This window comes from Xyrauchen texanus, chromosome 34 (genome assembly GCF_025860055.1).
Source record: "Xyrauchen texanus isolate HMW12.3.18 chromosome 34, RBS_HiC_50CHRs, whole genome shotgun sequence".
Classification (NCBI taxonomy): Eukaryota; Metazoa; Chordata; class Actinopteri; order Cypriniformes; family Catostomidae; genus Xyrauchen; species Xyrauchen texanus.
This window is the reverse complement of record NC_068309.1, coordinates 15644380-15656061: the sequence shown is the minus strand read 5'-3', so window position 1 is coordinate 15656061 and position 11682 is coordinate 15644380. Positions and strand designations below refer to the sequence as shown.

The 11682-nt window shown below is 35.9% G+C and overlaps 1 protein-coding gene across 1 annotated transcript; it reads right to left on the bottom strand.

Moving 5' to 3' along the window:
* Positions 1–713: 713 nt before the first annotated feature.
* Positions 714–11066, bottom strand: LOC127627923 (helicase POLQ-like). Its single transcript, XM_052104538.1, has 18 exons — positions 10715–11066; positions 10066–10633; positions 9787–9965; positions 9503–9703; positions 9079–9151; positions 8901–8998; positions 8314–8412; positions 8045–8190; positions 6718–6957; positions 6375–6516; positions 4695–4799; positions 4366–4576; positions 4028–4185; positions 3716–3814; positions 2724–2897; positions 2030–2143; positions 1071–1205; positions 714–989 (listed from the first exon to the last, which is right to left on the bottom strand). Exons 1-18 carry the CDS (start codon positions 10907–10909, stop codon positions 906–908), a joined length of 3021 nt encoding a protein of 1006 aa, XP_051960498.1. The 5' UTR covers positions 10910–11066; the 3' UTR covers positions 714–905.
* Between the last annotated feature and the right edge of the window lie 616 nt (positions 11067–11682).

The following is an 11682-nucleotide window of genomic DNA, read 5'->3' as shown; positions in this document are numbered from 1 at the left end:
TTGAATTTCATGAAATCTTGTTTGGTCCCTCCAAATGGCATAAAATAAATTAATAAATATAAAAATAAAAAAAAAAGAAGAAGAAATAAAAAGTCTGGGATCAATGCTTTGGCAAGGATTCATAATTTTTATCGAACTGCATAAATAGTCAGCAAATAACAAATATGACAACTTTACACAACAGATTAAATAGGTTAACTGGACGCATTGATTCTTTAAAAAATGTTGTCTGTTTTACAAGTTAGTGGGTTCATATATTTTTCCTAGACTATTAAACTCGCATCTATCGTCCACCCCTCCGGCCACATGGGACAAATCTAAAACAACCCGTACAGAATGGACATCATATTCATCACCGATATATATATTATGGTGTTGGCCGCAACATACAATGCGCGAAACAAAACGACAACCACGATAGAAGAAACAGTTTCAGCTACTGACTTCATCCGTTCAATCAACCGCGAGCTCATTAAACATGTGACTGCATGGGTTTCACGCGCACATCCCCACTTCACACAGAAATAAAGTTTTAAATAACAAAACAGATCAGCTGGCTGAAACATCTGACGCCGTCAAAATTATACTTCCTTCTTTTTGCTAAGACTGTACACGAGGATAGAAGACAAATTATGGGAAAATATGTCAGGCTTGTAACTCCTGGGCGGGGCTTCAGTCCGATTCATCATTTGTATACATTAGGTGATTGGCTCAGACAGCACTGTATTTTTAACAAGCTGTTTGTGTGACTTCCCACCCTTCGAGTTTGTAAAAACTATATGACACAAAATAAAACTTGGTAAAGAATAAAACGAGATTACTTTCACTTTTATTTCAGCCTGACAAACAGGCAAAATAATATACATACTATTTTACATCATATAAATAAAGATAAACACAAACATTTACAAAGAAAGGAGATCAGATGGCAGCATAAGCAGGTCGTCCACTTCCTCCTGCAAGGCATCTGCTTTCTCTTTTATTAGCATCTATAAAATGAACATTGAGAAAGTCACAATGTGAATGCAAATCTAAGGTAGAAGCACAATGTTGCTAAAGTGTGTGCTTACTTTTGCTGATGCAGTAATTTGATCAGCCTGTTTCTTGAAGAGGTTGTCAATAGTTTGCACCAGAATCTTTGGATCAGCATTGGCGAGATGTGCCAGTGTCTTGTAACCAGCATTATAGAGCTGCTTTGCACGATGCTGAATCAATACAGAGTGAGGGAAACTCCACATTAAATGGCAGCCAAATAATTTACAAACGGAACTCTCAATAAAAGTATTTTCATGAAAGATATAAAGGTTGGTTGATGAGTTTTATTTGTCACACTTAAAAGGAATATTCCAGGTTCAATACAAATAAAGCTCAATCGACAGCATTTGTTTCATAATGTTGATTACCACACAAAATTTTAACTCATCCCTCCTTTTAAAAATAGCAAAAATCTGGGCACCAGCGAGGCACTTTCAATGGAAGTTAATGGGGCCAACATGTAAATGTTAAAATACTCACTAACTTACTAAACTTTTCTGTGTAAAGTTATAGTCAAGTGTACAACTTTGTTGCCATGATGACGTAAAACCTAAAAAAAAACTGTAAAAATGACGATTTAAATAACTTTACAGCTCAAGTAATACAGTGGTAATACAGAGTTTTAACAGAACTGTTAATGTAAGTGCTTTTATAAAATGATAAGCATTACATTTCTGCCTTTAAATCTTCCAGAAAATGGCCCCATTCACCTCCATTGTAAGTGCCTCACTGTAACATCCATTTTTGCTTTTGTTTTTAAGAAAAGGAGGGATGAGTCGAAAGTAATTTTTGTGGTAATCAACATTATGCCACAAATGCTGTTGATTGAGTTTAACTTGTATTGAACCTGGAATATTCCTTTAAATTAAAATCACACACATATGATAGGTCAAATGCACATGTATTATTTGATTAATTTAGCTTTTAACTTTTCTAGTCATAATGGAGGGAATGACAAAAAGAGAGTACTCGAGATGAACAGCCTGAAACACACCTCCATAACTCCAGCCACCTCCATGAGTGGAATGAGCTCGGCCTGCACACAGTAGGTCAGTCTGCGGGTCAACTCTGACAGAAGAGCCTTGTAGGCCCAAAACTCCTCTAGCTCCTGAAATGGACAAACAAATCTTATATGAGTCTTTACTTTGGCTCTGATCCATAAATGACTGAATGGTAGTATGTGAGGGAACAGATGCTGATATATAGACTGATATTTCTTGACATTATCCCTGCAGGATTAAAAGGAATATTCCAGCTTCAATACAAGTTCAGCTCAATCGACAGCATTTGTTGCATAATGTTGATTACAAAAAAAAAATACACTCATCCCAATATGAAGCTTATCATTGTATAAAAGTACTTACATTAATTCTTCTGTTAAAATATATGTATTGTTAGTTGTAAAATTAGATATAACTTGACACAGAAAAGGTTAGTGAGCGATTTGGTCACACAAAAATCATGTTTACATACATATTGTTTCAAAAGGATTGTCACAAAACATAATGAGTTTTTTAACGTTTACAGATTGACCCCATTCACTTTCATTGTAAGTGCCTCAACCCAGATTTTTGCTTTTTTTATGAGGGACCAGTCTAAATAATTTTTTGTGGTAATCAACAATATCCCAAAAATGCTGTTGATTGAGCTTAACTTGTATTGAACCTGTTCCTTTAATGTTCCACAACCTCAGTGAAGTGCAGCACAGAAGAGCCAAAGGCGGAAGCTGAGCTGAGAAGAGTCTGTACAAAGCCTCTAGTCAGCTGGAATCTATCCGACACATTCCACAGATTTGTCTCCTTCAGTAGGGAGTACAGCACCATGGCCAGGTACAACCTGTTTACCACCACAATGTCCACAGTCTGAAACACAGATGAGAGAATAGAAGAACAAAGGCATCATTGTGAAATGATTCACCTTAAAGGGATAGTTCACCCAAAAAAAGAAAATTCTCTCATCATTTACATACACTCTTACAGTCCTGGATTTGTATAACTGGTCCTTTTTTGCTATAAAATCTCCTCCGTGCCCAGTAGGTGGCAATATGCACGAAGAACGCAAATCACCAAAAACACATGACAAAAAATTTGAATGTGGAGATTGATAGTAAAAAAGGACTTAAATATTGATGTGTCTCACCTACACTTATCATATAGCTTCTGAAGATATGGATTAAACCACTGGAGGATTACTGTTATGCTGCCTTTATGTGCTTTTGGAGCTTCGAAGTTTTGGTACATGTTCACTTGCATTGTGTAGACCAACAGAGCTGAGATATTCTAAAAATCTTTGTGTTCAACAGAAGAAAGAGTGTCATACACATCTGGGATGGCATGAGGCTGAGTAAATTAAAGCATTTTCATTTTCGGGTCCCCAGTGCTTTTCATGGCAAATAATCATTATATTTTCACCTTGGAGACTTAAATAGGGATTAAATGTAGGTTTAGCTATAACACTCCCTAAATCCCTTAAGAAGGTTATGATTTAGGTAATATTTTTGCATATTCCATACACAATTAATTTTTTTTAATGTTCTCAGAACTTTGAAATGCCAATGATATCAATCAATAATTAATAAATGCTTTGCTTATACATTGCCAGTTAAATCCAAAACAAAAAAAGGGATGTGATTGAAACATTTGGTATTCTGAAGCATGAGAGTAATGCTGTTCCTGACAACCTTCCTCACGCTCTGTCCCGCTGCCTTCCGCGTCACAAAACTTTCAGGTACGCCAACAGCGGAGGCCATCTTCTGCTCAGCAGCTGACAAATTTGTAAACTGGAACAATGTAAAATTAATATTTAGTAAAAATACAAATCAGCTGAGACAAAGGATGACAACATCAATAGCCAGTATTCAAAATACAAATAACATATAAAGTCACACATATATTGAACCCTATACACAGAGCACCAACCTTAAACAAGGATTAGTGTATAAAACATCACTAAACCCAACATAAACAGGTTTAACCAGATGATAGCGTCACACCTGCCTGAAGTAGATCATCCAGTCTGGCTTGCATTGATGCACCATATCATATGGAGTAACCAGATACAGTAAGTGTAGAAAACTATTCAGCAATAAACCCTCCAGCCCTTTTGACAAGTCTCTGTAGAGCAGATCACAGTAGCTTAGGTCTACTGAACCTGAAAAGACAAGTAACAATGTGAATAGACAATATTATAAAAGGAAGGCAATGGAACAACAATGATAAATTATAAAAACACACAATCTTTAAATAGGGTCATGTTGCCACCCTGTGGTATATAATTAATAACATTTTATCAGTGAAGATGCATAAATCCTTGTTCCACACTCTGTCTTACCTTTAAAAGTTGCTCTACCCAGTCTAGTGATCTGCAGAATGGTTTCATCATTTACATCACCAGAGGCCTCAATGAGGGCCTTCTGCCTCAGTTTCTCTATGAATTCCAGTGTAAGATCCCACAAACTCCTCTCTGGACTGACTTGAGCTTCCTGCACATTAAGGAGTGTGCCTTTCATGAAATCCCTCACTTGTTCTATTGTAGTAGTTATCTGAAATAAACAGGAAAGAGTTTAGTTTACAATTCTTGACTTGCAATGAGATTGTGATTAAATAAAAAAAACAATTTTATGATTTAATGATCAATTAAAATGTATTTTTGTTACTCACTTTAAGGCCAATGAGTGACAGGACAAGACTAAGGAGGCCCTGTCCTCCATCATGCAGGAGGTTGCTGTAGCACTTCTCCACTGGTGCGGACACTAGTTTTTTGGCCTGGGGAGGAAAACAAAAATAATATCTGCATATAAAAAAAATGGCATAAATAAATTATTCGACACTGTGGGGTCCAAAAGTCTAAGATCACAAGGTAAAACCTATTTTGCATTCTTGTCTAATTTAATACAAAATATTTTATTAGAAATTATATTACCAGCATTACAATTTGAGCAATTCAAAAAGTTGAATTGAAAAATTTAAATCAGTTTCAGAATTTAGCTGGCATGGACTGATGTTCCATGTTATCCCAGCATGATTTGAGAATTTTTCAAAGAGCATTGTGTATGTCAAAAATGTGCTTGTATTTTATTAGTAGGGCAGGGTATTGATACAGATTCGATTACGATTCACAAGCTCTCGATTTGATTTAAATTCTGATTCAATGTCGATTCATATGGGTATATTTCAATTATAATGTCCCTTTTGCTTGCATATGAAAGACATTTTCTCCCAATTAATGCTGTTAATTCTACATAGGGAGTTCTTCTAAAAACGTACATTATGAAATTATTAATTGTAAAAAAAATTTTTTTTCACATTTCGGCTTTTATTTTTTAAAAATGAACAAATCCATGTATTCAATCAATAAAAAAGATAATATATTCCATTTTTTTTGTTTTTGTTACATGTTCACTGTTTAATTGCATACATTTTACTATTTAAACTATTAACATTGATTTTTTGAATCTGGGCTAAAACCAGTACTGTCTCTTTAACAAAGCTGGCATTTCTGTGAAGTGTCTGTAGATGAGCGTATGTTATAGGTGTATATATATATATATGTATTTTATTTAGTTGTGTAGTCTCATGTGGTTCTGTGTTTGTCCTATGTTGTTTTTATGTAGCACCATGGTCCTGGAGGAACGTTGTCTCGTTTCGCTGTACTGTACTGTACTAACTGTATATGGTTGAAACGACAATAAAAACCACTTGACTTGACTTAAGGAGAGAGGACTCGAATGGCTTTATCTCAACTGTTTTTTTTTTTGTTTATGATCAACAACTGACTGTAAAGAACAGAAAGGGTATTAAAAGAAGCATTATTCAATGACAAATATGTCAAGTGGATCTCGTCTTTGGACACATTACACCAAACAATTTTTACTCTCAACACACAGTGAAAGGATCTCGCTGCTGAATACTCCACCACTATACTACACAATAACTGATGAGTGAAATGTAAACATTTACCAGCCAGTTGCCAAATATATACATTTTAGTCATATAACACGAAATTTGGTTGCTAATGCGAGTGATTTCCACTCATGTAGTACAATGTTGTGCCAGGACTTTGGTTGCGCATACAGTAAATGATTGATCTTTGGATTTAAGAATCAATATCGAGTTCATCCAAATAAAGCTCACAATGCATCTATTTTTACCCACCGCTGTTTATTAGTCACATTGAAAGAGTGTAGAATCTTAAATATTCCTTATTCATTAACATAATAACTTCTCAAAACTGTTTATTTCCAGGTTAATTAAACTAATCACAGATTTTTTATGTAGTCTCAGATTTATGGACCCCACTGTACATGCAAACATAATACAATTAAAGGTGCATTTTTTTACCATGTTTATATCTTTTTCCTGCAGAACCAGGATACTCTCACCCATGGCATCAATACCTGCTCGTCCTGCTCTCCCCACCATCTGTTTGTATTGACTTCTCTTTAAAAAGTCTGCAGCTACGTATGGGGACCGCAGAATCACCCTAAGGAGTAACAAATGCACAAGAGAGATAATGAAACCACTTTCAAAAGTTTAACATTTTCTATTCCAAGTTTAGGACAATCTGGGTTTGGCCAGCTAGAATCAGTTTTTGTTTTATATATCTTTGTGAATATGGGCATATAAGAAAAGAATAGCTGATTTTAGAAAGTACTTATACTCTGACACATAGATGAGGACAGACCTGCGTGCAGGAAGGTTGATCCCAGCAGCAAGAGTGGAGGTGCAGGTGAGGAGGCAGAGCACCCCTGAAGAATAGGCTTCTTCCACCAGCTTCTTCTCATCACTGGTCAGGCCGCTGTGGTGGTAGGCCAGGCCAAATGGCACAGTCTTCTGCAGCACAGGACACAAGGATCCATTACCACTGCTCTTCAATTCACCCAGCAGTGTGGCTTTCTCGGTTTCTTTGTGCTTCCGAAACTCCCTGAAACAATGCAGAGGTTTTATTTTACCAATGGCACTCCAGCACTGATTACAAAAAATATCATATAACTAGGCATTAAGTTGCTCATTTCCTGATTAAATACATATATTTTTTAGACTGTCCTTGAGGTTCTTCCATTTAACAGCAGAATTAAATATGTGTTAAACTGTTTAAAGGGATAGTTAACCCAAAAATTCTCTCATTTACCCTCATGTCTTCAGATATGCATGACTTTCTTTCTTCTGCAGAACACAAAGATTTTTAGAAGAATATTTCAGCTCTGTATGTCCATACAATGCAAGTAAATGGTGACAAAAACTTTGAAGCTGCTAAAAACACATTAAGGCAGCGTAGAAGTAATCCATAAAACTCCAATCAGTTTTGGTTGAGAACAAACAAAAATATAACTTCTTTTTCACTATAAATCTTGACATCAGCAGTCTTCTTGGCGATCATGATTTAAGGCTCGATTACACTGTGCATGTGTCAAGCACTAGGAAGTGTAATCGAGCTTGAAATCATGATTGTGCCTAGAGACTACAAATGGCAAGATGTACATTGAAAAAGAGTTATATTTTGATCTGTTCTCACCCAAAACCAACAGGATCGCTTTACAAGATTACTTTTATGCTGCTTTTGTGTTTTCTGGAGCTTACAAGTTTTGATTACCTTTCACTTACATTGTATGGACCTATGGAGCTAAATTATTCTCCCAAAAATCTTTGTTTGTGTTCTGCAGAAGAAAGAAAGACATACATCTGAGATGAAAAGAGGGTGAGTAAATTATGAGAGAATTTTCCTTTTTGGGTGAACTATCCCTTTAATTGAAAGAGTATTTTTATATTTTGTGCATCAAAAATACCTTGATGTTATTTAATTGTTGATAAGCTTTGCTGCAATGTGATTGTGGATGAGTGTTTTTAATAAAATGTTCATGGTGTTCACATTTTTGAATAAATAAATAAAATAAAAACTAAATCAGAAATTTTAATTTTTGCTATCAGTAAAGTTTGCATCAATGAGCACTAACTACTATAATTAAAGCTTTACAAATTGATGCACTTGGGGATTATAAATGTCTACGCACTTATTTAAATACTTGCAGATCATTCCAGCCAGATTCTCACAGTTCTTCTTGGTGGGACAGAATATCAGGCAGGACTGCTGAGGGATGATTTCAGTAGCCAGTGCTATGATGTGGTCAGGGTCAAGCTTCTGCATTCCACTGGAGTACTGAGAAAGTCCATTGCACAAAGGTTTGAAGAGAAATTGGTGCAGCTCAGCAGATCGATTATTTTATTAAGTTAAAAAAGGGCTTGACTCTGCAGAGCTTTGGCCGTAATTGAGCTTCTATACCTTAATATCCAGGAGTCGTGAGAATCTGAAGCATTCCTCTTCCTTTGGGTCAACTTCATATATGCTATCTTTTATTTTCACATACTCTTTCAGTTCAACCTACAGGATCACAAATATTATAACTGAAGTTAAAGCTGAAGTACATAACTTTGTCTTTGTTAAAATTCTTCTATCCTAGCTTAATATGTAGAGACAACAATTAGCAATCCGTTCAGATGGTCAATTTTCTTATAAACTGTAAACACTGTCTTTTTGGCAATATAAAAATTCCTGTTTTTTTTGAGAGACCCTTTTAGGCCCACCCCAACATTACTCAACCAATTCTATGAGTTGGGGTAGAACTATCTCGGGGAGCATATTAAGAAAGCCGTTTTGAAAACATAGTTTATTTTTGTAACTCCATTTGGTGGCGCTAGTCACCAAGAAATTACATACTTCAGCATCAAAGAAAATATGATATCAAAGTTTCTAAATTTATCCCAGCCTTGGCATCATACTTTTGATTTGATCAAATTTGAAGCCTACTAAAATTGAATAAATGTCAAAGACAAACATTCGTATTGGTCATGTAGTGAGGTTATTCTTACAGGCCTGAAGTCATTGGTGTAGTTTTCAGCTTTTAGAAACCTCTGAAGGTCTCCCACGTTGCCTAGTGTTGCACTCATTCCAATAATTTGGGTTGATTCTGCATAGAAACAAATAATACAAACAATCAGTATCCATTACAATCACAGAGCACTGAATGTGCGATTTTAGGCTACTCACTGCTCATGTACAGAATTTTTGACAACGTCATTTCAAGAATTGCCCCTCTGTTGCCATCACCAAGCATATGGAGCTGCAATAAAAACAAACAGGTCATCATTTATTGCAAATACAGGTTGACAATATTAAAATTCAAGTGAATATCAATTTTAAAAAGATTTGTATTGTCTGCATTGGCCGTTTGAACAGAACCTTGGACTTCGGAGTATTGAGTAAAATAAAAAAAATATATATATTTTTTTTAATTTAACACATTTATCTCATATACGATCATTTAATTTGAAAACCCATATAGGTCGACCTCTAATCTTGTGCAATATAGAAACATTCTCCACTGACAAGAATAAATGGTTATGAATTCACCAAAAACAGAAAAAAAAACATGAGGATCAGCACCAGTATTATTCATTGATGATACACACACCTCATCCACAACAACCAAGCCAATGTTTCCTAGACGGTCCATTTCGATCAGTGAGTTGACAAGACTGTGTCCCTTTTCAATGGTTGTGATGTACAGAGAGTTTTTGCTTCTTCTCTTTACTGGAGGAAACCTCCCTTTACTGCCAGCATACTCCTCAACCATGAAGTCCAGTTCAATACCAAAGCTAGACAAACCTCGAACCTGAAATACAATCAATATCTATCATTTTATAATCATATGATTTCAAGAAATGTGTTAAATATTAAAAACCGATATGCTGTTACCTTTTCCTGAACCAGGGATATGTATGGCAAAATAAGAAGTGCATCCTTCATTCTACACAAGAGCTCTTTAAATATGAGAATCTCTGCCACTAGAGTCTTTCCTCCACTTGTTGGTAATGAATAAATTAGATTTCTCCTTTGTTGCACTGAATCCAGGCTCAAGCATGTCTTCTGCCAATCTAGAATAGAGAAAGAAAGGGAGCATAGCTAAAAAAACATATGATTAGCAGGATGTGGACTAGTGAGAAAAGTGAGATGGAAAGGATGAGAATTATTTACCATACAAATCCTGGATTCCTTTTAATCTACAGATAAGATCCTTAACTCTGGATGGTAGACCGAAGAAAGGGCCCAGGTCCCCCTCTGCTGATATGGACTCCATGGCAACACCCATCTCTTCAGTTATCACAGCTTCCTTCTGTCGTACCCTGTTGGAGATGGTGTTAGATGTTGCTGCATTTTCAATCAGTACTTTCTTAAGATGGTCTTTCATGCTTCTTCTGGCCTTTGGTGCTGACTTGTTTACACCTGCATGACAGATAGTTGGCTTGTTGTTTTTTAAATCAGGGGTAGATGTATTATGTACACCCCTGGAAGGGCTTTTTTGTGGGGTCATGACAGCTTGTCGAAATGCGAGTGGAGAACTTGGCAAAGTTCTCAGTGGTGAATCTCTGAAATCCTCAGCTAAGATGGAGTCTAAGAGTTGATCCTCACAGCAGTGTGGAGTCTGCTGGTCTTTGTGATGTTGCCTCATCTGGAGCTCCACATCTTCAAGTTTGGCCAGAAAGGAGCTGTCACCCACAATGCTGTCATAACCTTCAAATAAATCTTCATTGTCACTAAAGCACTAGATAAGAAGAGAAACCAAACAGAACTTAGAACAATACTACTGTAAAGCCAGAAACAAACGCATATCTTTCATGCTTACCAGCTCTGTGTCTTTATTTTCAGTCATGTCTTGACTGTAAGTGTGTCCATCACCCGCAGAACATGTACCAGATGTAAAACTGGGCCGTTTTTTGGGTGGAGTGATGTGACTTCTCATACCATTCCAGGATCTTTTTCTTGAGGACGAAGAGTTACGCTTTACCACAATATCGTACATGTGGTTGTCAGTGTACATTACAACTAAAAATATACTCCACAGTTAGATTCGAGCATTATTGGATAATGCTGACGTAGGACCAGTAATTGACAACAACAAGGAGCAGTAGCAGTTTATTTAACCATTGACAACAAGCGGTGGTATTCAAACGCGTGTTTACGTAACCAAACACGAACCACTTAGAAAAATAAAAGAGGAATTTCGAATAGCATAATGATGGATATGGCCAATGAGATTTCAGCTTTTGCACCACGTGACTTTTAAAGATGCCGAAATAAACGTCTGATGCGAAAAAGCAAAACAAAAGTCCCTTCAGTTACTTTTTTCTATTATAACATTTCAGCCTGGACAAAGAAAATCCTTATATAATCAAACGTATACATAATATTATATATATGTAAATGAATAATTTCATTAAAAAATATAGAATTACAACAAATTAATTGAAATATATAACCAAAGGGAGTATATTAAGGAATATTTCACCCAAAAATCTAAATTATCTCATCATTTACTCACTCTCATGCTATACCTTTCTTTCTTCTGCAGACGCAAACGAAAAAAAAAGAAGAATATCTCAGCTCTGTAGGTCCATACAATGTAAGTGAATGGTGACAAAAACTTTGAAGCTCCATAAAGCACATAAAAGCGAAAGGCAGCATAAATGTAATCCATAAGACTCTAATAGTTTAACCCATATCTTCTGAAGCAAACTAATTGACCCATAATGTAACCCATTTTTAATGTACATCTTGCTAATGCAGTCTCTAGACATGATCATGATTTCAAGC

What these genes read in the sequence shown, in the direction of transcription:
- LOC127627923 (XM_052104538.1), bottom strand. Translation starts at nt 10,909, where the DNA reads ATGTACACTGACAACCACATGTACGATATTGTGGTAAAGCGTAACTCT. An exon ending in AAAAATTCTGTACATGAGCA is followed by an intron (nt 8,999 to 9,078) that starts GTGAGTAGCCTA and finishes GTTTCTATGCAG; the next exon opens with AATCAACCCAAATTATTGGA. An exon ending in CACGACTCCTGGATATTAAG is followed by an intron (nt 8,191 to 8,313) that starts GTATAGAAGCTC and finishes GGACTTTCTCAG; the next exon opens with TACTCCAGTGGAATGCAGAA.